The sequence below is a fragment of the Cyclopterus lumpus genome, chromosome 11, assembly GCF_009769545.1.
Source record: "Cyclopterus lumpus isolate fCycLum1 chromosome 11, fCycLum1.pri, whole genome shotgun sequence".
Lineage (NCBI taxonomy): Eukaryota > Metazoa > Chordata > Actinopteri > Perciformes > Cyclopteridae > Cyclopterus > Cyclopterus lumpus.
Genome location: NC_046976.1, coordinates 6373277 through 6400907, shown reverse-complemented (window position 1 = coordinate 6400907; position 27631 = coordinate 6373277). Strand labels below are relative to the sequence as shown.

Below are 27631 nucleotides of genomic sequence, written 5' to 3'. Positions count from 1 at the left end.
AGGTTATTGAATTGTAACCTCGCTGTCCCAAACCAGGAAGTAAATATCTGGATGTCAGGTCATCTGTTAAATTCAACTGACCATGGGGAGATAAATTGAAACAAAGTCACCATATTGGCAGGAAGTTAACATCAAGTTGCAGATACCACCACGGCGCAGGGAGGAGATACACAGGATTGCAGAGATGCTAGCAGATGGCAGCTAATGGTGCCACAGCTCCCATACACTTCCTGTTTAAATTGTTAATGTAATAACATCCAACATCCTTGTGATTACATGAGGTGTTGAGTTGATTTACAGTGTGGGGGGGTGATAGCAGATGGTAGCTAATGATACTTAAACAGCTTACCTATTATTACTGTTAAGTTTGAATGAAACCACGTCTCATGTCCTCGCAACTACATGTGTTGTTTAGACACAATATGTGTTTTAATGCACTTCAGATTCGTGTCACTGTTACTCAGAAGTGTTGTAACTGGAACATATGGAATTAGTGCATTAAACATGATGGACAGTAATATCCTTTATAAGCAATAAAACACACCATTGTAAAATAAAAAAGGCAGTGCTTGCCATGCACTTTAATTGAATACTTGTCCATGTATTCCAGAAACATGTGCCACGGCACTTGTATATAAAGGCATCTAATCAGCAATCCAGGCCAGGTTTGCTTGGCGACGCCTGGTTGATATAAGAGGTGCGTAGCCAGTCACAGAGGCCTGCCCCAGTCTCCCTGCTCTGCCCACATCTGATTGTGATTCGGAGAGAGGGACATGATCGATAGCCCTGATGGAGCACTACAGCTGTTTAGCTATTCTGTGCAATGCGGCAGCCGCTTCTCCCTGTCGCTGTGGCCGGCTGTGAGCGCGCATACGCCCGCACACAAACAGTCATCCACGGCGCACGTGTGCCCAAATATACACAGGCGGGTGCACTGCATGCATCAATGCGCCTGCACATAACCACAGTACATGTGTCCAAAAGTACATAAGATACACACATATATACAGACACTGCAGACGCAATAAACTCCTTCCCGAGAATGGATCAACTTTGTAGTTTGAGGTGAGAATGTAAGAGTTATCCTTGTTTTTCACTGCGTGTGGATTTACTCAATACAGAATAAATAGAATTTATGAAATGTGACTACAGCAATAAACCATACTGAAGTGAGCCCAACAGGGACGCATTATGATTTACACCTCAACCCTGAGCACTGGGAAAGTCAAAGGAAGCGCAGATAAAAAGTGATTTAATCCGCTGGCTCCACTGAGCCTCGCTGATTAAAGCCCTTCGTCCCACAATGCATTAAACAGCTTAGAGATGACACCCTATGGTAAATGTAATTTGAACCGGAGATACATTAGCCGTTGTTTGGTTTTGGCAGGTGAGTAATCTCATGTCCATATTGTGAGTGAGCCGTGGCAGAGAGGAAATTGATAACATCTGATACGTGTTCTGTTCTGCTCTTTGTGCAAGTCAACGTCATGTCATTGTCACCCATCAAACAACAGCTAAATAAACAAGGTGTGTCTTCAGAAGGGCTAGACACAGGGAGTGAGGAGCGTTGTCAAATGACAGCACCAGACTTGGATGAATCCAGCATTTCACATGAATGTCTAACTGCAAATAGAGAGTCGGTCCGGACTGGATGTGCAGTAACATTGCAGCTTCTTCCTTTTCCCTTCCGTTGTGCTGCTGCCAATATGACCTGAGTCGGCTCCAATATTGTCCAATAGATGCTGGATAAATAATGGAAACCACATCAGGAAGCAGCCACAGTGGCCCTGGGACATGGAACCAAACGGAAACATGCAATATGTACAAGCTTTCCGGCTTCTTCTTTTTTTTACAATACTCTGGCATTTCTCCCTCTAACTTTATCTGTTTTCACAATTCATTTTCAAACCACAGTCTCTGTCTCTCCTCACTCACAGTTAAAAAGGACCATATTTTAATGTATACATAAAAAGTTGTTCTTAGGCCCACAGCAAAGGCCCATATGCTTCATGGAGACTTGTGGGAAGCATCAGTGCTTTCATCAGGTAAAGTGCCTCATCCCACCCCCCTTATGAATGTGGTTTCTGATTTACTTCCCCTGTGAGAGATCCAGATGACGCCCAGGCTTTTTAGAACCACCGCAGCTGTCTTATGCCAAGCACAGTTCACAGGGGTTACTATTTGCCAAGCCCCCCCCTCCCCTTTTAAACAAAACTGCTGGCCCACCGACATATCCCGTCATTATTTGCCAAACACAAGGGCCTGTGCCACCGAGGGCGGGGGAGCTGTTGCTGGGGGTGCTGTTGCAGAAAAAGATTCCCTCCCTGTTGGCGTCCTCACCAAGGCAACGGTGCAGAGACAGCAGAGACAGCCCACGGTTTTAAAACCTCCCTCGCTGAATTAAGGCAAGTCCCAATTCACTTGGTAAGTCACAAAAAGCCCTTCTGAAACTGTCAGTCATACTCGAGTAATCCATGTTAATTTCTGCAATCCCTCCCACATTCCCCTGGCTAATAACTGGCCCATTTCTCTCCCCTATGGCGTGTAGATTTAGCCAAGTAGGTTGGTGGCTTGGCTGTCAGCTCGTCTCAGGCATGGCTGCCAAGGCACATTGTTCCCAGGATGCATCCGTGTGCCATGCGTGGGTGCTGATCTGAGAATTGTTTATATCCGATGTTTTGCTTCCTCTTTTTTGACAAAAGGTCAAATCTGTTATATATTGATGATTTACTCACCCGGTGGTAACCAGCCATAGTTCTGTCCCTATTTGTGATACACAATGACAATCAGACAGCTTTTCGATATACAGCGATACGGATAATAATTAGCCACCCATCCTCCCTCTCAAATGCGCTTCTCAGGATATTGCATTGTAATGAAATCTGTTGTCTTAGCATGAACCTACCTCCCCCCTCCCGCCTCCCCCTGACTCTACCCGTCTCCCATTACAGGCAGCACGCACAGGAAGTTATTATTGGCATCCCCAGTAAATCAGACAGCTTCCTGAAAAAGGATCAATTTCCCCCGATGCACTTTCTCATTATAACCTTATCTCGCCCACAGACAATAATCTGGATTTGTCACGCTTTGTTTGTTTTGCCGCTGAACTGTATCAATCATGAGCGGAGCCAGTGGTTAGCACAGAGAGGAGGAGAAGGAGAGAGGAGCCACTGTGAGTGGATCCATCTCTGAAATATAAAGCATTCACCTGCTGCAGTCCCCTTCCACAGAAAATAATATAAGCCCTGTGATTGGCTTCAAAGTTTGTTTAGGCAGAGGAGAGGAGCCCCGGCTCCTGGAGGGGTTTAGCAGGAACAATTGACTTTGCTCTCCACTCAACCACATTTAATGTGGAGCAGGACAGAATGTAGGAGAGTTACCACGAGGAAAAGACACGTAACGAGGGAGGGTAATAGAGAGCAATATCGCGGGAGGGCAATGAGAAGAAACAGATTAGGAGCTGAGGAAATGTGTCATGAATAAGAGAGGGGGATAAAAGAGAACAGATGGAAAAGGGCATAGAGGGAAAGAAGGTGATGGGTGGCGCAGAGAGGAGAGAAAGTTGGAACAACCCTTGCTTTTGGAAGGTTACATCTGAGTAAAGTTTAGGCTGCTGCATCTGCAGAGATGAAAGGATGACATTGGCTGTGCGGCCGCTTCCTGAGCTTGACCCCTTCTGACCCCGGACCAGCTGTCCACCATGTTGATTCCCTTCAATCTTACTCCCTCCTCACACTTTGTCGTCCTTGCTTTTGTACGCCCTCTCTCTCTCTCTCTCCCTCTCTTTCATCCGTCCCTCCCTCGCTTATCTTCCCTGCCTCCGCTGTCTTTCATCGCTCACTCTCCCCGCACGTCCTCCCTTCCTCTCTGCTCGCCATCCTGCGCGTCGGCATCGCATGCATTCCTGTTCTCCCCCCTCCCCGATGCTCATCTATATAACTGGATTCAGTGCACACAATATTAATTCGTGCAAAATGAGCACCTAAGGCTGCTTTTATTTATGAAGAACATTCTTCCTCTCCTCTTTTGTTTGATACCCGTTCAGCCGTGTCATTGATTTGTTCTTATTCCTTTTGTGCTGTGGATTCACTCACGGCGTGGACAGCAGACATTATGACACAGTTTTCTTTTATTTTCCTGTGGAGCCACAACAAGGTTGGCTTAGAAATCCTATTGGGCCTTGTTCCAAAAATTCTCTTGAATGTGTAACGTGTGCATACATTTATAATACACGCCGTAATTAGGAATACATTCCACATGGCTCTGTCTTTCAAGCCCTTTGGTCCACACTAGAATATGTGGGCAACTAATTGTTGGATCACCGTTGAAATGAGACCAAGTCACAATTAAGACCAGAGTGTATCGAGACAGAGACCCAGACCAGACCAGGGCGAGTCCCACACTGCATGTGTTAAGACATAAATCAGACAATGCACAATGTATGGATGTCCTCCCAAATATGGTCTGGAAATCAAACCCACAGTCCTCAGACCGAGACATGAACAAGTAAAAATGCGGTTGATTCCTAGACGAGACCCAGAGTTCTTCACCAAGTCGTCTAGACCCAGACCAATCTCGAGTACCACAACGCTGCTGTATTGTTCACCAAAGTCGTAGATTGTTGTGTTTCTGCTAATGTCAAGCTGTGCACAGTGAAACACAGCTGTGGACACATTGTTGGTTGAAAGTCCTGCACAGTAGTTGTTTAGGACTTCGGGAGCGTTTCTTATACCTTTCTTCCCAGGGAATTATGTTCTGGGAGCTCAGGAGCTCACTCTGCCAACTTTTCAGTCATAAGCAAAAACCTCGAGGTTTTTCTTTTTATACTTTTTCCCAGAGCCGGCCAGGCTCTGCACTACTCCAAGGAATGAAGTCCTGAGATGCGCACATTGTCTTCACGGATCCCTAGATTTTCGTTTTTTACCATCAGTCAACTTAATCTAATACAGGACCTGAGGCGATGCATTTCTGTAATATTCAGCCTCTCAGCAGATACAGTAGGTCACTGAGCTCACAGCCTTTTGGTCATCCGGCCAGTCCTGCAGAATGAAGATTACGTTTGCTGAGGAGGATAATCATGCTCTAAGGTCTCTGTGGTATGCAAGTAATTCAGAAGGCTTGCTCTGTGTGGCTCGCTCCTCTCTTACCTGTACCTTTCATCAGTTGCAGCATCGCAAAAAATACAAAGATCATTTCCAGCTTTGTATTTTCAACTGTGGCACATTTTACGGTATACATTTTTTTTTACTCTGAGAGAAAAAGTGAGGTACAGCCAGGTCATCTGACGGACCAGAATTGACCTCAAGACTAATTGTATCCTCTGTGTGCTTGCGTCAGGGAAGCAGGCATCAGTTACACCCGGTCACGTCACTGTCAGCGTCCCCGGGACACAGAGGGCAGTGAGATAAATCTAGCTGCCGCCCCCAAAATAGAGCACGGCCCTCCATTAGAACAGGATGCAGGCAGTGTGGGAACAAGCAGAGGTCACTTTGGTCAGCAGAGTTATTTCTGTAGCGCCACCGGACCTCCAGGAGTTGACGCCCATTCATTCATCCGACTGCCTGCCAGCGGGGTAGGGGACACACACTGAGACGCACGCAAAAAAAAAATGCCTACACACCTACATGCTCTGCCAATGGACGATCAGTCGGTGTGGGACACGTCCCGTTTGATGAATCTTCCTGCGACGGCGTCAGAGATGCCAATTTTTCCTCTTTCTTTTCTTTTTTTTAGTCACGTGAAGCTATTTGTGTTTTTGTATACGAGTGTGTTTATGTGAGCGCTGCCTGCTGGTGTGTGAGCTGAAGGACGATGGAAACACACCTGGAGTGACCTCATGTCTCAGACACACACTGTCTCTCTGTCTGTCTCTGCTCCCTCGCCTGGCAGCACTACTCACGTGGTTATTGGATCACGCCTGTGGTTTCTTTCCCTTTTTTTCTGCTGCTGCTTTTGCTCAGCGTATGTAGATGATTTACAGTAGCTCGCAGACATGGATGCACACTTTCTGTAGTTGAACGAAAACACAGACAACACAGAAAAAGCAAAGCACTCCGACATGCCAACAGAATGATTTCTCATGAAACAGTCTCTGTTTCCTACCTTTGTTCTTTGAGCTTCTCTTACTCTTTCCCGTCATACACACACACACACACACACTCACACACACACATCAATAGTCCATTAGGAGTGTGTTGCTTTCATTACCTCCAGCTTGGCCCTGAGACAGCCTTCAGAGTGGAGTACAGCAGAGCAGAGCTGGCCAGGATTGCAGTATATATAGTGAGAAGTCTGGTAATTGCCAGCTCTCTCTGTTCTCTCTATCCTGTGCGTCAGGTGGAAAGTATGAATCTGTGGTATCTGGGGACCACCCCTGCTGCGCTGTGCCGCATCTCGCTACAACTGTCTGTCCCCCCACAGGGCACAAGTAATAGGGGGAAAACAGAGTGCTTAAAGGCCTCAGAGAGTCCAACAACTGCCACTCTAACAATACACACCGCCGTGGGAATGAAATAAAAAAGCAGGCAGCCCCCACTTGCGGCTGAGAGGCACCTAAAGAAAGATCCCCTGTAGAAATCTCACTTTTCATGCCATGCTTGCTACACAGTGGTGAGGGCTGTTACTGTTGTGGAGGCGGAATATTTGTGTTTGTTTTGTTTCACCTGCCAGAAGGCAGAAGGGTGGTCAAGGAACAAAACATCCGGAAACATTTGAAAATACTGCCAACATTTGAGTAAAAGCCGACTCTCAAATATGCTATTGAATGATAAAGAAGTTGTTGGACAAGAATCACTGCACAAAGAAATAATGAGAATCAAACGCGTTAAGTGTAGAATACCAGTCGTCGTATTCGCGTTGTCCTTGAATGTCTGTTTGAGGTCACGTAAGATACAGGACAGGTGAGCACAGGTCATCACGTGATCACAACCTGACATTTCCAGGTTAGTTATTCGTGTTACGGCTGGAAAGCCTTGCATTCACAAGCTAAACTGTTAGTGTGGGTGAAATTCATTTAAAAATCCACTTAATCTCAAGGAAGAACTGATAAATTGTCGGTGGTCAAAGGTCACTGCAAACTCATCAAATATGTTTTTGGCCATTTCTTTCACCATTTCAACCTTTAATGTAAAGAGTGAAGCGCTCTCATGCAACCACCCAGTATAAATAGAAACTGAATGAACAAATTAATGATTAGAACATTAGTGTTTGCAACTGAAATGCGGCGATAATGTATAAAAAATATAGTTTTTAAGGTAAAAAACATTCAGCAGACAATTAAATATAAAGGATTTGTGATTAACAGGTAAAACAAACACAAAATACTATTTCCCTCATGTGGTTGAACAACATAGTTCTGCTCTATTATTATATTGTATTCCACTTAAATCATTCATCAAAGAAATGGTATTATACTGCAAAAGGCTTCGTTGCTCTGAGGCGAAATAAACAAAGATGATTTATTTTCCTGACATCCTTGTTAATCATACCTGCGTTATGTGCCAAATAGAAGTATATACTAGTGCTTTTTAATGTGTGGCCTTCACCAGCATTTATAGAAGTGGTGACTTAATGGCCTTTTTGTGCAGCACTCTGCCAGATAGCAGTGATGTAGTTATGATAATAACGCCACTAAGTTTTCCCATTCACCAGCCCCTGTCAGGATCCTCTTACACATAGACACACAGATTTATGAATTACCTTGAGCTAGTCATATCTCCCTTTTAGCCCCGAGACGTAATCTCGCCACAGATGCATCCAGATCAATTTTTCAGCATGTCTCATTTGCGGAGAGCGAGCAGCGGGCCCGGCACAGCGAGGGGTGAGCGTGGGGGATGGATGCAGGCGGGGTGTATCCAATTTCAGGCTGTAAAGCGAATGGCCTCGGAGATCAAGGATTATACAGCAGATTTCTAAGTCGGGCTGATATTGATTCGCTTTGCCCCTGGTGAACTCGCCGTTGTACCTGCTCCATGTAAGCTTTTAAATGTTGTTGCCTTAATGGCCCCCCTCGTCAGTAGTGCCGCCCTGATCTATAAGGCCACAACTACTGACCCGTATGAATGTGGCCTTTTGTTTTTCTAGATGTCACAGGATATTCCATGGACCAGTAATTCAGGGGAAATCATGTGTGTCTGGTTTATTTTGTTTAGACACGGTCCTATTTTTAGTTACAGGGTGTTAGCTGGTGCTATTGGAGGTATTAAATATGAGAATTAGCTTCACATAACATTTCCAAAGTGGAAAAATACTGTGGGCACTTTTACTGGCGGTGTGATGCCCATTCTGGCAGACAAAGAAAGTTCCTACCTGTGTGTGTATATTAGACAATATATATCTCTAGATATAGATATATAATATGACAATACAATACAGTTGTACTCTTTTGTTGCTGTCCTGGCATCCTGGTCTCAGTGAATGTGTGTTGTTGGAGCTTCTCCACTGCAGCTGGTACTGAGAGGCATCCGACCTCCCAGATGCAGAATCTTTCCATCGAAACTTTACGTTTGAGATTCAGATCCTTTTCAGTTCTCTGCAGCAAAGGCATTAATCACGAGCGTTTTGATGCGCTGTCCCATACTGAGCAGCCCTCTTGGCACCCCTCTGTGACTTCACTGTCTCCATCTTCCTTCGCCAGTCTGAGGCACGGAATTAAAAGTTTGTTGTCCTGCCATTTAGCCATCTGTTCTGTAACTTCCTCTTGTCTCCGCTGGTATCTTTCTCTCCATCACACTGCGTTCACACCCTTTCCCTCTCTTTTTGTCCAACTCACGCACGCATTGTAAACCAGTAAACACTGCACAGCCACATATTTGAAGTTTGGTAATTGCTTTTGGAAAAGCTGAGAAAAGGAAAAAGAAGATTGCTGCAAAGTCTAATTATTCAACAGTGCCTCCCTCCAAAAACGAGAGAGAAAGAAAGTCAGTCAAAAGGGGGTTGAGATGGGTGTTGGGGTCTGGTTAACTCCTCAAACAGGCCCATTAGGGGGTAAAATCAACAACGGGATTGTTAGATGTGTGCCTGCAAGGGGAGAGTGGGTCCAAATCCCCTCAGTTCACACAGCCATTACAAACAAGAGTGGATTAGCCGGCAGCCCCCTGCTGGGACAGTGAATGGATGGGAGAGATGACGGAGGCTGCTCCCTCTCCAGCATTATCTAAATAACAGGCTGGGGAATTCAATAAGTACCGTCCTCATCAGGCCTCATCAGCACCCCAATTAAGCTGGACATCATGGCGGCTGCCGGGCTGGTTGCCGTTGGTGACAGATGAGAGCTTGCGTGGCGGTGTACTCGCCTCTGCTGCAGTGCTGCCTCACACTCCTGTCATTGTTAAAGGGAAAGCTGCTGTGTGTGTGTGTGTGTGTGTGTGTGTTTCCTTTTGGAGTGGAATCGATAAGTGCTGATGAATATCATCAGTATAACAACAGTGTTTGGACTAAAGTACGGTCCAGGCTGACCCACTCAGGCTGTACTGCTGTCCTTGATGCAGCATGGATAAGGACCACCCCCCCCCCCCCCCCCCCCCCCCCCCCTCAACTTTAAAGTAAGCAGGACTTACCTTCACCGCGCCAGTGCCCGTGAACCCTGGTGATATCGACGTTGTGTCAATATCCCTCCCCTCCCACATTACCTCCCTGTGTTTCCCCCAGGGGGCAGGACATGTGGAGAAAAAGCCCAGCTATCCCACATCGATTGGGGCCCATTAACTCAGACTGGGAAAAACAAAGCCTTTTCATCACTTCTGAGATGTTTAGGCAAGGTCTTACCCCAAGTTGTTCTCCACATGTCGACCTCTCTCTCAGGTTATTGCTCTCTCAAGGGGATGGAGGCGCATAGCTACTGATGCTAGAATAAATAATGCTGAAGAGTTTGCCAAGTGTGTAATTTTCCCCCAAAGGAATATGCTATCAAGGCAGCCTTCACACTTTTATGTTCATGTTTTTTCTCTGGGGGGATGTGGGGAGGGGTTTCAAAGACTGAGAGGGAAATAGTGCGGTCAGATTTTGGCCAGAGATTATTTGGGTTTAAACCTAATTTAGTTTGGACTGATTATTTTTGGTGCATTCCTGCATTAACAGTTTACACCCCATTGTTTAAACTAAATTTGAGGAGAAAACGCTCTAATAGCGATGACGCACGACAGAATCACCAGATATTATACACGTAATACTGCTGTGCAAGGCAATTGCAAAATATTGCCTGCTTTGTATTTTTGTATTGACTTAATTACTTGACCTTTAGAATCTAAAGCAATTTATATATTTCAGGAAATATAACAATTACTACTGTTATCAGCATCTTTTTTTGAGAGAGATTAGTGTCAACGCTGCTCGAGAACAAAGAGAATGACTAAGAAATGAATGAATTATGAGCCCTGGGAATGTCTGATGCACTGTTTGAAGTCCAGAAGTACAGGGAGGGGAGCAGGGGAGTGGGCCATCTTATTTTTTTTTACCTGTACAGTACTGTTGTGTGTTTACACCCGTTTGCTTTATGCGGTATCAACACCTCTGCCAGAATACAAATGTTGGCACTCTGCATATGTTCAATATTGTCTCAATTGTGATTTGGTTTAGGCAACAAACCTACTAGGTTAGAAAAATATAATGTTTTGGGTTAAAATAAGTATGTTTCCACTAATTTCACACGCTGAATGAGCACCAGCCTCATGGGGTAAATTCTGCTTTCGACCCGTCCACTCTGGTAATCCGGCAGAAAATGATTTCCTTGAAACATAATTGACAGTGCTGTTTTTTTCTGTGGGAACAACATTTTTAGATCAGGCCGGCAGGATCAATAAATGTTCCATAAAAATAACTCCTACACCACATCTAATTTGAAGGCAAAATAAAAACCAGGGGGGTTTAAAAAATTTTTTTTAAAAAGTGACATCATAGCATCTGTTAGTTCAGTAGTAGTAATGAGATTACTAAAATCTGTTGACAGTTACACTTTTACACATCGTTTCCAACAATAACACTTCGACCATTTGGGTTGTAACAAGAACCCCCATAAAGCGTGCGCCCGCGCGTGTGTGTCTGTGTGTGTGTCTGTGTGTGTGTGTGTGTGTGTGTGTGCGTGTGTGAGTGTGCGTGTGTGAGTGTTCGTGTGTGAGTGTGCGTGCGTGTCTTTTGACAGCGAAAGAGCAAAGAGAGCTGCACCTGCAGCTTCTATCAACCAGTGGAAAGCTCCTTTCAGCGCGGCTTTAATTACACTCTCTGCAGCTCTGCTCGGCTCAGACAGGCTGGTCTCCACACAGCCAACCAAATCCTCTCACACATAGCTGCCTTCCTCTGCCACAGAGTCACCTGATCCCTAATCAGCCACGGTGCCACTCTTCATCGATCCCCAATCTGTTACAGTAAAGGGGAGGCTGTGGAACTCCCTCCCCTCGCATCACCCCCTCTGCCCCTTCTCCCCTTATTAGTCCGGTGCCCTGCTTTTTTTTATCGTAAATCAACGTCACTAGCAGCATTGATCGTCAATCACCCCCAGTGACATTATTGATCTGGCTGGTCCCTCGGCTATGGGCCTGCCCTCCGCCCTCGGCCCACATCACAGCCGTGGCTGTGGCATATTGATCCGCCTCAGATACAGTATCGAGGGCTCTATATTGATAATTAATTTATTGTGCTGTAATTTCATTTTCTTTCCTGTCCATAGCGTTGTTACTGGAAGCCCCTCCGGTGGAAACCTAGTTAACAAACACACAGCCTTTTTGTATGCCTCACCATGTTACTCTTAACTGATGTGGCTTTGTTGTGCTTGCAGCTCGAAGCATATTTTCCGCCTCTGTTCCAATGTCATTATCAATTTGCAGCCGAGGGTAGCCTAAAGGTTACATAACCCTACTTATAACGAAAACAAATCTACGTTTGAATCCCTGGACCAACTGAGAAATTGAATGAGAGGCCAGGTAACATTTAGCAATGCACCTACCATCCAGTTTGTCTTCTCAGTCTCATGCCGGCCAACAACAGAGGGCTGTTCGTAATGCACTCTGAGTGGGAGTTTGTGTAACTCTATGAATGTAAAACAGTGCGGTGCTGGAGAACACCATCAGCAAATTCTTGATAAATAAACCTAAATAATCTTTGCTGCAGCATTGTGTCCAAGCTGTGTAAAGCTGAGTAAGAATGCTTGATGTAAATAATGAAACCGTGACAATAATACAAAACCCGCGCTTATAGAACATAGACTGCATGGCACCTTCTGAGTTGTACTCGCAGAGCGCAAAACACGATTGAAGTGTCATATATAGCGAGGAATACTTGCCGAAGGTCTGGTGGACGGGCAGTTCTGCTGAATTACAAAGCCCCCGTCTGTATGATTCATCTCTATAGATGGGAGGTTTCACGGGTCACTGGAGGCGTTGGCAGTGTTATTATACTCTGCTAACAGGGACAGAGATGGCTTCGCTGTCTGCCCACACAGGCAGCGACACAGACAGTGGAAGCAGGAGTCAAACCCCCACAGGCAGAGTACACCAGCAGCTGCTCTGAAGTCCTTCTGCCAAAGCCAAAACGGTTTGCCATGAAGAGAGAGCTCCGCGGCCCGACCACAACCAAATGTATGACATAAGGCCAAAGAGAGCCAATGAAGACCTACTTGTTATGAATTACAGTCTTCCTTGTTATTGTCTGAGGGAAGTCTCTTTTCTTTAAAAAGTCTCTTTCCTTTTCATTTGAGTTTATTTCATTGGAGAGTTGGTTATTGCAACATTGTCGTACATTTCAGTTGCTTTTGTATTGATAATGGAATGGCAGCAAAAAAATTAAATCAAGACGGACACAGAATTATCAGTATGAATTTTGTACGATTTTTCCTGACAGGCATGGCCGGAGGCATTATGTTGTCGGATCGTCCGCACCTGCCGACGTATGATCCATCCTCGCGAATGGCTGAGGATGGATTAAATATGACGCAATGTCCAAGGATGAACTGATTAGAATTTGGAGATCAAGGGGGCAAGGTCACCGTGTCCTCATGTTCGCCCCATTCTCGTGAACGCGATTTCTCAGAAACACCTTGAGGGAATGTCGTACAATTTGACACGAACATCCATTTGGACATAAAGTAAGTGATAAGAATTTGGTTGACAAATGTGACCTCGTAAAACACTCAAGAATGAATGTGCTTTTTATGACAATTTCACACAAATGTCGAATAGGATAAAATGATGAAGTGATCTTGGACATACATGTATGTGAACTGCAACCTGAGTGGTTGACGGAGGCATAATGTCCCGTTCATATTTCCTCACAATCTCATAGAAAAGAGGTATCTGCCCCGTAGTTTAGTGCAACATAAATAAAATGTGTCAAGCGTGATCTCAGAGTGCATACATCAGTTATTGTAATGTAAAGCAACCGAATATTTTTGAATTGTCCCAGTCTCTCCAATCAGATCAGCAGAGAAATGAGACCAATCAACAGCTTATCTTCTAAAAAAAGGCTCATGTATGTAATTAATGATGTGAAGCTTCTCAGTCAGCCGGGTCATAGTGTAACTGCTGCTTTTAAAACTGAAATAGTTTGAGAAGCGTTTTCCTCCGTCCAGGGATGAAGAAGCAATGAAGACCTTGAGAATGAGTCGCCAAGCCAGACAGCCAGCCTCTCTACTGGCCCGTGACGTGTTGACGTCACGTCGCCGGTTGCACATTGTGCTGTTTTCTTAGCTGGGATCTGATTTCAAATCCACTCTGCAAATAGGGTTTTCAATCTCATACTATACTCTTACAATTCTGGAGCGACCACAGTGCGGCTTCTTGTAATTGCCACCCTAGCCAGCTGTGTAAAGCCACCACTGATACTGAGACCTACTGCAGCAGCAGCAAAGACGTTGGCATTGTGGAGCAGCATGTGTGGTTTAACATTAGAAACATCTGCCACTGGCCACTTTAAAATTGCAGCTGACTGCAAGAACCAGCGACACTAAACTATGCAATTTGGAATGAATGTGGCAAGGACTGTCTGTTTGTATAAATGTTATTTCAATATATGGATGGGGATTTGTGAGACACTCATTAAAGCTTGCCAACACAAATGCGCTAGCTTGTGCTCCCTCACACAGCTCTTTCGTTTTTAGCCGTTTGTTTTATAACCATGGCAACTACAAGTGAGTGGAATTAGCCGATTTAGCTGGAAATGATTTTCTCATTTAACTAGTACCACAGAGTTCGTCTCACAGGAGTTGGCTAGCAGCTGGAAACCCCACCGCCTGTTGCTGCTCACTCATTTACTGAGATTCATTCGAAGTATAGACTCGGAGGCGCAACCAATATTTTCATCTGCTAAAATAATTCCAGTCGTACTCATGCAGAATGGTCTTCGCCTTATCCATCCGACCATTTCACATCGATGTCTGCGTATTCCAGGGCTAGCTCAAAGCTATGTTTGCGTGCTTTGTATGCACCACCATAAGAAGGCCTCAGTCAATTGTAGTTGTCTGCCGCATTTTAAACTGACTGTGTCCCAGACACACATTGATCTTGTCTAATCCATCAGCTTTATTGGTTTGAATCGGGTCTAGGATCAGAGTCTGCTCAGCTATCACGAAGAGATAGATAGATAGATAGATAGATAAGAAATAGGGAGAGAGATAGAAAAAAAGAAATAAGGAGATAGATAGATAGATAGATAGATAGATAGATAGATAGATAGATAGATAGATAGATAGATAGATAGATAGATAGATAGATAGATAGATAGATAGATAGATAGATAGATAGATAGAAATAAGGAGAGAGATAGGCCGACAGCACATAACCACGACAGAGAGAGATGCGATCGAGAGATGGATTAGCATGTCAGAGACTCCCTACATAACATTACTCTTGTTAAGTGCGCAATAGCTCATCGATCAGGCTTCTACCGCCCGCATCCAGGGCTCTTCCCTCCACATCCTTTCCCGTAATCCATAATATCATCTCAGGCTTGTACTGGCTAGCGTGCTGCAGGAGTCCTCTATGGGAAAGGCTTAGCGAAGTCTGATCAATAGCCATAGAGCATGTTTAGCGGATGCAGAGTGAGAAGCGAGGCGTTGTTGACATATCTTCTCCCTATACTTATCTCACTTACTCTTCTATATAGTATATAGATCGTGAGAGGGGAAACTGGACGGCGCCTGTCACTTCTGCCATCGCCGAGTCCCTCTCTCCTCCGTCTCTTTCCGTCACTGTCTCACCATGTCTTTTTTGTTTTTTGTTTGCCCCTCTACGACACCATATCCGCCTTTCCATCTATCTCCCTCTTTGTCTCGCTCTCCTCTCAGCGCCCTCTCCATTTATCCGGCCGTGTCATTGAGCCATGTGTGCCGTCCCTGTCAGCAAAACAGCTGGCGGACTGTCTTCATTTCCGTGCTAAAGGATGCGAGGCCAGCGTGGCTGTTGTGAGAGCTATCGATGGGGATCCGTCAAAGCCCTCCCCGTAGGGCAGCTGCTGCCGCCCGCCTTCCCGGTTGGCGGCCATTCTGAGCTTGCCCGTTTTACTCTGAAAATGGCGACATATGTGCCACTCCGCTGTAGTTCTGGTCCATGTGCTTTCTCTTATGTTTTTCTATCATAGCTACTTAATCTTTATCTATTTCTAGAACACTGTCCCTTGTGCTGCCTCCCTCTTCATGTATCTGCCTCGGTCTTTCCATGTCTCTCTCTCTCTCTCTCCCCCTCTCCCTCCCTCCCACTCTTTATTTTTTTCTCTCACTTTCCCATAAGACACAGCCTGCTCAGTCTGGGCAGACAGGTCAAGCTGGCTGATGGGAATCAGACAGTTGTTGATCCAATTAGAGATCCCCTCGAGCAGCGTCAGAGTACCGCAGATTTCCAATAAAATAGTCTTTTTTCTTCCATTCCCCGATTCCCTCTAAACACGTCCTTGCAGTAAAACCCAGCAAGCCACCCGAATGACTTTTCAGAGATGCTGAGCTCAGGAAAACTTCAAGCCAGGAAACCTGTTGTAACCTTTAACCAAAGTTGTCATTGAGAAGTGGAAAGCTTCCTCTCTCTCGGAAGCCTTGTAGATTGACATATTTTGGTACAAGTGGCTGAACAATTGCCTCCGTTCGGCCCTCTTCGGGGCTTTGCACAGACCAAAAGCAAAGCAAGGCCAGCCCGGTTTGGCTCCGAGCCCTTGTGAAAAGCCTCTTTTGTAGCTGTCTCGATGGAAAAAGCTGTCTGTTTCACTGAAACCCTTTTACCCTGTTCCTTTCTGCAGCTCGGGGGCATTCCTGCATTGATTTCACCATTCTGACCAAGCAGATGTGCAATCCGATTCTGAGCAGCAGAATAAATGCACAACTTGCAGACATTGATGTGTTATAATGCACGTGCTGATTTGCATTCACGGATAAAGATGTTATTCAGCTGGCCTGGCGAGACCATCCGGAGCATACACCGCAGATACCATCAAGAAAGGGAACGGGGAGAACGGGGAGAACGGGGAGATCTGGTGTTCTCGCTGCGTTGGCTGTTATTCTGCAGACAAAGGGCTCATTCCGCCCAGATGACGGCCCACAGGAAACAACAGTAACAGCAGCGATTACTTATGCAACGCTGCACTCAGAAGTGAAACTTGCAACAAGCCTCAATTTAAAAGGCAATTGTAATTGGACTGTGTCTTACAAAAGTACATCTTATTGGTTAATATAACTGGGTGCTTATGTGTCCATTGATGAGTAGAAAGCCACGACTACCTCTTCAGAGCCAAACGCACGTCTGGAGTGATCACATGAGGCATCTTCCTCTTGTTGAACGGTCGCGCGCCGCTCTTCTCGCTTTCGTGTGCATGCGTGTCGTTGAGTTCTGCTGGCACACATGTGCATGTGAATACTGAGTTTCCGCAGTCGCCCCTCGTTAACGTATTTACCGGTTTCCACGGCAACCCACATTAAAAAAAAATTAGGAGTTCCCGTAAAGCACCTTGTTAGCGCCAGTTGTTGACCTCTGACCAAAAGCACTTTATCTGTTTTTCCCACGATTTAGGACCATTAAAGGGCAGGAAACTGGTTCATAAGGCAGGTTTTTTTTTCTTTCAAGGGGCCTCCTACGACTCATACTGCAGCCAGTGTGAAATGTGTTGTACTTGGAGCCTGTTTCCCAAAGACGCAGCATCAGCATGCTGTAAGAACAGCGAGTGGCCTAGTTTATTCTGGGCTGTGCCAGTGATGACGATGTATGGAGAGAGGTCGAAGAAAGGTTTTTAGGCTGGCAGCAGTTCGTATTATGTGTCTGTGGGTGTTTTCCAGGGTGGAGAGCGGCTTTAAGGGTGCAGAGCGGCTTTAAGGGTGTTTGTGTGTGTGCCGGGGCTACGGAGGGGTGATTGTGATCACAGGGTAGGGGGAGGCAGTATGAGGCTGTTGATCTTGGGCCGGAGTCTTAAACAAATTGGCCAGCTCGCTGTGGGAACTGGGGATGCAGTCACGGGGGTAACGTCAGCGTGCTCTGTGTCAGATTCGGCAAATCTCTCCAATAGCTAATTATCTCCCAGAGTGCCAGAGGAGAGGTTTGGAAGAGCTTTTGTTGTTTTTCTTTGGCAGTGTCTCTCTCACTCTCCCTCCCCGGCAACATTCTCCTGGGCTGACTCTGAACCGTTTGGTCCCATTGTTAGACCCTCTACCACATAAACACATTGTAAGTTTCCGTTTCTTAGTTGGTTTGCATTCTCGTTCGTGCGACGAACCTCTCAGTCAGTATAACTACAAAATAATTCTCTCAAATGTGGCAGAAAATTTAAAATGAATACACAAATTATTATGTTAGCTCATTAACACCCTAATTATTACTTTGAACTGGAACACTCGCTCCTCACAAGTTCACTTCAGCTGGTTCATTGCCGTCACTCACGACCTTGTCAATCCCGATTCCATGTCTTTCTCTCCTGTGTTGTGACGCTGCAATATTATCAAGGCCCAAGCGCCTCGAAACATCTGAGAGCGGAGATTAAACGATCAACAATTCTCTCGGTGGGTGTCATCTCCGGCACGGCGTGATGAAAGGTCCCGTTGCTCACCTCTCCTGTAGACCGTTTGCCGGTGTCGTCTCGGAGCGGGCCGCGTCACGAGCTTGCCAGGCCTGTAATGCGAACGCGATGACAGGTGGGCCGTCAGGCCTGGTCCCACCAGGTGCAGGGCAGCGCTGGTGCAGGTGTTTGGACAAGCTCTCCGGCTCTGGGCTGTTGCTGGGCGACCTTCACAGGGAACGAGCGTGTGATCCCAGTGTAGATTTTCACTCCGTTTGCCTTGTTTCTCCCACGGTCGCTCACCTGTTCCTCTTCTCTGTTTCACTCGGGGTTTTTTTCCCCCGATTTGGTTCTCTCACCCTGTCTGTACCCCCGTGTTTCTTTTCGTTGGTCCAACTGTCTTCATTTCCCTCTCTCATCGCTCCACAGTCTGCCTCCAAAGAGATTCCGATCTCGCTGACGCAGACTGAAAAGGGGACGGACAATGTTAAGACCCCAAGATCCCCGGCCAAGAGAGCCGGCCGTTTCTCATGAGAAAAGCTTTTTTCCTATCTGCTTCCCCCCTTTCACTCTCTTCTTTCATAGAGCCTTTCTTTCAGCATTCGCTACATTTTTCTAACCAGGAGAGTCTCTACCTGAATCCATTTCTGTTGGTGCTCACCTGGAGCTCTAATGTGAGAAAGTGCCCTTTGAGACGTTATCTTCATGGCGGCGTAGGTCATCGCAACACTTTCATCAACCTGTTATCAGCAATCATGCATACAAAAGGCTGTTGATACAGAGGTTGGATGAAGTTGGAGTACAGAGAGCTTTTACTTTTTTTTATTATTATCATTAGATTAATAACAGCTTTTTTACGTCATGTTTTCCTGCGGGCTGATGATAGACACTTGTCATCTCTGTAGCAAGGGCACTTGAGTTGATCCTCTGTTACTTTTGTCCTCACGATGTAGGATGCCCCCGGTGTTCACTCCGAGAACAACCACATTACTATCTGTGACAGCCTTTGCTCAAACAAACAGTACCCAGTGAGACGCTTGCACGGATGGTTGTGGAGTGGGGGGGAAAAAAGGCAAAACATTTCAATTAAAAGAAAAAATGCCTGTTAAAGTGAATACTGGAGGGATTACGTGTCAGGAACGCCTTCTAGAGAAAAAAAAGCTTGGGCTGACTGAGCGGTCCTGCATTACCATCTCAGAGGTATTTACAAGAGCGATTACTGTGATTATTATTTCAACAATACCCTGCAATGCTCTTTCATGGGCTGCCAACCAGGGCCGGGGGTAGCGAGCATAGCCTGCCAACATCGTCGGTCTGGGAATTTTTCTAGGAGCTCCATAGTAGGGAAAGAGCTCCTAGGTGGAGAGACAGAGACACAACGGTAGAAGAAGAGAAATGTGATCCAGTTCAAAAGGGCTTCTGTCTCTGATGGGTCACAGGATGCAGTCCTCCTAATGTGATGTTGTCCTCCCTCCCTCTCTCTCTCTCGCTCACCCTCTCCCTCTCTCTCTCTCTCTGCAGCTCCCACGGAGCCTTTGCTGTGCAAATTTGCCGACGGAGGGCAGAAGAAACGCCAGAGCCAGAGCAAGTACCCTCAGAACGGGAGGCCGTGGCACAGAGAAGGCGAGGTAAGATGAGTAAGGGTAACTGTGGCTCAGGGGGATTGTTGGGTTGTCCGCTGATCGGCGGTCAGATCCCGGGCTCAGCATGTGTCATTGGGCCAGAAACTAAGCGTGACTGTTAGTGTGGTTGGAAGGCACTACACATAAAGTCCAACTAACATTTAAGATGTACCAATGCATGAGCCATAATATCTCAACATGTGCAGATGTCCCTGCATACAAGATAGATCCCTTGATATTTTTTTTATGCAAGAGATTCGCCTGACAAAAGGGCAAAATCATCAACTAAATGGTGTGTGCCACAACAGCAATAATAATATTCATCAAGGACAAACCATCATTTACAATTCAACAAAACCATTGTGACAACAAACTCTATTTACGTGATTTATCCTGAGCTTTCGGCCACATCCTAACTCCTGTCTCTCCAGCATTAGAGACAGGTGTAACAGCCCCCAGTTTTTCAAATTTGTATATAATATGCTGAACATTTATTATTTAAAAATTGATCGCCAGGAGAGGAGGTATGGGCAAAAAATCTCAGTCGGCAAACGCTTTCCATTCGATCATGACAAGGCGATTACCAACGAGGCATTTACCTCTGAGGTAATGGTATTTCTAAAAGCAGGCCACTTGTAAAGTTGCCAACATCTGGCTTTATGTAAACCATTACTGCATGTCATTTGTATTTACTCTAAGCTTTGGAGCCGTTAAACCAAAAAAGAAAATAAAAGTACCCCAGGTATCGATCAGACTGCCACAGGATGTATAGGTGTCACGTAAATTGCATCTCAAGCCGAACGCCTCGCTGAACACGTATATTCCCGCCATACATCAGAAAGCAGGAATTGGATACAGTGCTATGGTAACATATTAACATGTGGAGGCTAGGTTAAAGTATATTCATACTGTAGGCTACCAACCATCTATACTAGGAAGGACACACAGAGGAGACAGGTGGAGGAGTGCTTCAGACTCAGACCATATAGAATAGAGTGAACACACACACACACACACACACACACACACACACACACACACACACGCACACACGTTCAGTGAGGCTGACAGTTGTGCTGAAACCGCAAGGTAGATGAGACCAGGAAAGATGACATGTTTGTCCTTCAGAAAACACAGGCTGTGTGTGTGTGTGTGTGTGTGTGTGTGTGTGTGTGTGTGTGTGTGTGTGTGTGTGTGTGTGTGTGTGTGTGTGTGTGTGTGTGTGTGCGTGCGTGAGAGAGTCTGTCTGTCTGTCCATCACATGTTCAGCTAACACCTATAAGCCAGCGAAGCGTGTTTAACCTAAATTACATCTCCTCGCAGGCCAACACACAGTAACAGGGTCAGCTCAGTTGACTGGAGGTAAAGTGAGATGACCGTGTGTGTGTGTGTGAGATAAGGATAAAGATAAAGGAAAATACCGCCATTGCTTCCTCTCCATGCCTAAATGCATTGGGTAATTACCACGTGACGGGCTGATTGGATATTTGCATCAACGAGCAGTTGATCAGCTGTAGTGGGCGGTGAGTTTGCTCAACTGCTCGTCAATTCAGTCAATAGATGTCTCCACATTCTCCCACCAGTTACACTTGGGACCGGACGTAAAACACACATTTTCACCTAAGCCCCCCTCCCGAAAAAGCCCAGTCTGCTCTGACTGGCTTGCGAGAAAAATATGCCGCACCTTTGCAAAGATAGTTCTGACGTCGTGGGTGGAGATGCTCAGATGGAGGGGCAGTATATTCCAATGAGCCTGCATGTGACATAGGAAGGCGAGCCAAATCTGTATGGCTTATAGAATCACATGGTTTCAGCCCACCTGACTGAGTTGCCTTATTTCACAGTGTGTGGGTTGGTAGCCCAAACGTATGTGCACAAGCACTGAAAAAGTATGTTTTTCATGATATGTTCTCTCTACGATCTGAGACCTGGGTTTGAGTCCTGTGTCCTCCATGTTGTCAGATTAAACCAAATACAATAGGAGATTTGGTCAAGTATAGGAAAAGCTTGTGCTTTGATTTACTATTTAAAAAGTAGATGCATCCCAGCTTGTGTTAAAAGTCACCAGTGACTTTCCTGATCCTCAACCATAGTGCGTTAATTTACTATTATTTGAATCAATAGGATTTTGGCTTTCATCATCATTTTTGTTTCTGTCTGGACGCACTCTTAAACTTAAAGGCTTTAAACAGCACAGGTGCGCTCTATTTGATGTCATTATGAGCTCAGGGATTTGAACTGCTGAAGGTCTAGTGATTGAAAGCCTGGCTTTGTCATTTGGCTTAAATGCAGAGCCTTATCTCCCACCCATCTCAACATGTATAAAAATAAATATTCTACTTGACACGTGTGTATCTCATCTATAATAATGATCACCAGTTGAAAGAATCAGGTGTACTGCTAATCAGGTTGATGGACTAGACCACATTTAGACTTGGTATTAACATGCAATCTAATATGGTATCTGGATATTGGAATTGTGTCACACAGTAGGCCTTTTTGCACTTACACCTGGTATTAATAATCAATCTTATAATCTTGGATGTCAAAATGCTAATCAGGTCTTTGCTGAAGAAGAGTGGATCTGCAGCTTTTTGCCTGCCTCGCTGGCGAGAGCAAAAAGAAGAAAGAGCTGGGTGACCTTTCAACAGATTTTCTTCCTCACACTTTACATTCACACCTTTTTCAGATCCGATCACAATGCAAGTCAGACCTCCTCCAGAAATGGTTTGGCTCCTCCGGTGCCATTCTGCATGCATTTACACCTATTAGAGCCATTAGAAAGGCCCTTATAAGGTGTGTGTGTGTGTGTGTGTGTGTGTGTGTGTGTGGTCATTGATCAGCTGTGCAGGCAGGGCCGTGGGAGATTGGAGATAGGCATCACATGTTAGTCCGTTTATCAGAGCTGAGGCCATTCTTCACCTCCCCCCTTGGCAGGCAGATGAAGGGGAGAAGCATCCATGGCGCCTCTCTCTTCCTCCATGTCTCTCTCTACCTTCGTCCTCTCGCTATCTCTACAGTACATCTCACTCTACTTGCTTGCCTCTTTCTCTCACACTCCTCCTCTTCTTGCCGTTTCTCTCCCTGTCCCACTCTGTCTCTTCTTCCGCCACGTTTGAAGTCTTCCCAGATCCCACAGCAACATATGGAGCGAGAGCGAGTGACTCACTGAGAGTAAGAGAAGGAAAGAGAGAGGGAACACATTGCGCGATCAGTCAGGAGTTACAAGGGGTTGAGGGCTGCAGGGCGGGATGGTGAGGACTGAAAAATGTATATGACAGATTTTCTTGTAAACTACCCAAAGTGGGAGTCTAGAAAGTGCTGCGTCTCGCTGTCTTATCCTGACAAACTTATTAGTCATTTTTATACACCACGCACACTCACACACACCATGGGTGTTCCTTCTTTTTCTCTCTCTCTCTCTTTCCACTCTTTATCCAACACACACTTCTAAACACAAAAACTTTCAAAGTCACACTTCTCAAGCACCTACTCTGGGGGAATGAGTGAAGATAATTTTTTTTTAAAAAGAACATCCAGCTTTCCACTCTGTGTGGGAGCCTGACAGATACATTACGTCTGTGTGTGCGTGTGTGCGTGCGGACAGATACGATGGCTTGGCCTGATTTGCAAAACTTGAATTAAGAATGGATTGTAATGTAATTGTAAGTTACCCTAATAGTTTGCTTCATGTTAAGTTAAAAAATATCTATCTATCCAAGAACTCACAAAATGTTACTGAAAGCAAACAATGTTCACTTAGAGTGACTTACACTCAGATTCTAATGCATTAAATATAGATTATAATGTATTACAACTATGGGAATTTTAAAAAGCTGGATCCAGAGTGACCGGCAATGAAGCATTATGAATATAATTACGTTAAGTCTAAATTAAGTATTATAATTATAGACATGAGCATAAAACGTGTCAGTTAAATCATTATATTTACTGCGTTGATTTGGACCATGTTCTAGCATGCTCGTTCAGCAAGCGCTTAAAGGACTGGTCCGTCCCTGGCAGCCTTTCTCAGGGTCGAGCTTTGCAAGATCTGTACAGTATCATCGTTTTTTTTCAATCTTTAAATCAAGCTCAGACACAAAAAACGGAAAAAACATAGATACACAGACTGTCGCTGTCTTTTCCTATCGTTATCCTTTCTGTAGCAGAGCCAAAAGCTGACTGCATCAGTACTCAGTCATTGGCCGTGCAGGGTCTCCGGTCAGGAGCTTCATCTGAACACGGAACCAAGGGCAGCACTTCAGGGAGATACACTTCACCAGACAGCCGGCCACGTCTGCTTAGCGCGCGTGAACACTCGCACATGCAAACATACAGTCTTGAGCTCACATTTAGTTTAAAGACCATTTACAAAGACAAAGAATACTATTGCATATACACTCACAGACAGGGACATTGAACACTGAAGGTGAAAACACACAAATGAAGGTGTTGATTTTGAAGTAACACAGGCTGAGGCAAGTCCCTTCGTCCAACCTTTACAGCTGAACATGTCTCTGAAAGCCTTTTTTAACTATGTGTCCACACATCCCTATTCATTCGATATAGATTATCTGGTATTGCTCACTGTCGTAGGTTTGGTTCCAGGCTCCCTGATTCCCTCTCTGAGCTGCTATTCCCTGAACAGTAGCTCAGTGTAGGTGGCTCTCTGGGGGAACAAGGGCAAAAACAAACATACACAAGTGGAAAGACAGGAGGAGGGTAGATTAAGAGATGAGGGATGAAGAGGGAAAGGTAAGGAGAGAAAGGAAGAGAACACAAGATGATGGAGGAAGAAAGGAGAGGTGGGAAGAGCAAAGTGAGAGAGAGAAAGGGCAAGAAAAGGGAGTGTGTATACGTGTGTGTGTGTGTGTGTGTGTGTGTGTGTGTGTGTGTGTGTGTGTCTGCGTGTGTGTGCGTGTGTGTGCGTGTGTGTGCGTGTGTGTGCGTGTGTGTGCGTGTGTGTGCGTGTGTGTGTGTGTGTGTGTGTGTGTGTGTGTGTGTATGCTGATGAAATCTGCCGTCCTCAGCAGCCTCCCGTTAAAAGAAATCGGATTAGCTCTCCTGCGGGAGAGAACCTTCAGGAATGCAGATGACGGATTGCGGTGCACAGGTCTCTCTCCTGGATTTGAAGAGGGCCCCACACACACACTTTCACACATACACACACCTGACACACACCTCAGCAGACAAAGAACTCAGTTTTCTGCTCACTCCTTTTCTGTCCAAAGGGCATTTCCTCTCATTCATAAATATATGATCGTATGTGATTGAAATAGAAAAAGAGGCGTCCTCAATACCAATTCACTTTGTCCTATTGACGGACCCTTTCCCCACATTGGCTTTGTCACCAATTTGAAAATGAGATGAATTTGATTACATTTATTTTGAACAAAGAGAATCCGGGTATAAATTGCGTTATAGCCAAAGTACAATAAAGGTGCGGCGAATTATGTGGGTGACATTGTTGCAGGAATATATCAGATCTTGACAGATTTCCCAAAGACATACAGAACATAACTGGAACAAAATAACACACTGGTGACAGAATGCGGTCCATTGTACATGCCCCTGTCCAATACCATTTAGACCAAGATATGATGAAGGTCTACCTACTTCATAACTAAATGTTATGACTCAACAAAATAACCGATAGTCTGCAGGAATTCTGGTTCCTTTTAAGCGTTTGGTCTCAAGACTTAAAGGAGTAGACAATTAGAAAAATGTGCTTATTTGCAAACTTAGATGACAAAATAGCTCATTTATTAACATGGTATATCTCATTTGTTTAATCTGTACATAAACGAAATGATTTTCTTGTCTTGCACCGTCATGTCATTAGTTAGTATTTCTGATCCAACTCTCTTAATTTGTGATTAATCCTGCATGTCATTGTGTTTCTCTCTTTCAGACTGGCATGGCGTTAACGTATGATCCCGCTGCAATGCAGAATGGGTAAGAGCTCGACAGTCAATCCATCCCTGGCACTCCATCTAATACACTCACCTCTTGGCTCATAGGGCCCTGGTCAATACAGCTGCCATACATAAAGATGAATGTAGTGGCTGCACTTTTATTACTGTTTGATTAGGAACATTTAAATGGACTTCAAATATTGGTTTCCATTGGTTGAAAAATGGCAAAGTGGAGCTGAGTGTGCGTGTGTGCGTGTGTGCGTGTGTGCGTGTGTGTGTGTGTGTGTGTGTGTTGTGTGTGTGTGTGTGTGTGTCATGACTTAATGCTGCTGTGGAAATAAATGACCCGGCAACACGTTTTTTTTTTCCCCGCAGTACTGAGGCAGGAAGGAGGGTGTTGAGGCTCCCCTCTATCTCCCTCTGGCCTCAGTCATTCACAGGAAGCTCCTCGTCTCCCGCTTCCTAAACCACTTATCCCCCAGTGACTTGGAGTCCGTCCGTCCGTCCCCCCAAAAAAATGGATGAATAGCATCACTCATTACACACAGCCGGCCATGTAAAAGCCCCCTCTGCTGCAAATCTGCCAAATTATAATCCTGCTGATATTTGTGTTAAGCAACAGACCTGCTGGGTAAGGAATGATTCACTCGTAATACATTCGACCAGAAGTTAAGCCTAATGATCGGCTTCCAGAAAAAAGGGAAATAGGGTGAATTAAGTAGCAAAGAATGTTAAAGAAGTCGGTTTTATTCAAGGGCTAATGTAATGTGGAAAACAGAAAAATAAAGTGAATCAGCTAGCAAAGAATGTAAAAGTATATAGTCAATTTAATTCATGTATTAATGCAAAGTAGAAAATAAAAATGCAGTTGAACAGAAAATGTAAAACAGAAATGCCACTTTACATTTGTCAGACTGGGCTTACTGGTGCATCAAAATTCAAGTGCAAATTGGGTTATCCATTCATCCATTTTCTGCCGCTTATCTGGGGCCAGGTCGGGGTGACGAGGTATTCCAGACTCCCTCTCCCCTGCTATGTTTTGCAGCTCCTCCAGGGGTATTCTGAGGTGTTCCCAAGACGAGACGAGATCTATACAGTGAACCTTCCAGTGTGTACTGGGTCTACCCTGGAGTCTCCTACCGGTAGGGAAACCTCCAAAGGAAGGCACCCAGTTGGCATCCTAATCAGTTGCCTGAACCGCCTGACAGGCTGCCTTTGATGGAAAGGAGCAGCTGCTCCCTCCAGATGTGTGAGGTCCCTACCCCATCTCTAAGAGCGTGCCGAGCCACCCTATGGAGGACACTCATTTTGGTTGCTTGTATTTGCAATCTAATTATTTTGGTCACTAACTAAAGCTCAGAGGTGACCATAGGTGAGGGTTGAAGCATAGATCGACCGGTATATGAAAAGCTTTTTCCTTCTGGCTCAGCTCCCTCTTCCCCACTACGGTTCGGTACAACTCCTGCATTACTACTGACGCTGCATCTACCCACAGCCGATTTCACGCAGCATTTTACCCTCAAGTCCCAGAGATCCTTGAACAGCAGAGAACCACGGCCTTCGATTCCGAGGTGCTTACTCTCCCCCAGGCTTCACATTTGTCTACCAAAGTCCCCAGTGGGTGCTGGAGGTAGCAGACTTATTAAGCCAAAATAACACATCATCTGCAAAGAGCAGAAAACCAAAATTGGGGTACACAAACCAGACCCTCTATTCCCCTAAACATCACTTTGAGATTGTTGACAATCCTGAATGGGCTCCACCAGGGCTGTCCTACCACCAACAGTAAAGTGGTTGACTTCCTCCTGAGAATACAGATCTGCTTTGTAGCAACAGCCGCAGTTACACATTTTCCGACTATACCCCCCACAAGGTTATACCCCCCACAAGGCCCTATGTCACTGTCTGCTGTCTTTGCCTGCGGCCCTGCTGACAATGCACCTGACCCCAATGCCTAGCTCTGTGGGTGGAAGGCCTGGAGGGCAAAGTGGATTAGTGAATTTAAAATACAATTAATATGCAAATGACCATATATATATATATATATATATATATACACTATTGTAGTTGTGGGACTAAATTTCCATTTTCTAGTTTGCATTAATATTTGAATGTATTTAACTCTCATAGAGTAATAGC

General features: G+C 45.3%; 1 protein-coding gene across 2 annotated transcripts in view; it reads left to right on the top strand.

Moving 5' to 3' along the window:
* Nucleotides 1-27631, top strand: part of rbms3 (RNA binding motif, single stranded interacting protein) — a 193813-nt gene that overhangs the window by 138225 nt on the left and 27957 nt on the right. For both annotated transcript variants that reach the window (XM_034546041.1, XM_034546042.1), the window contains exons 7-8: nucleotides 19477-19583; nucleotides 25489-25532. In XM_034546041.1, coding sequence (XP_034401932.1) covers nucleotides 19477-19583; nucleotides 25489-25532 — 151 coding nt within the window. The remainder of the gene's footprint in view (nucleotides 1-19476; nucleotides 19584-25488; nucleotides 25533-27631) is intronic.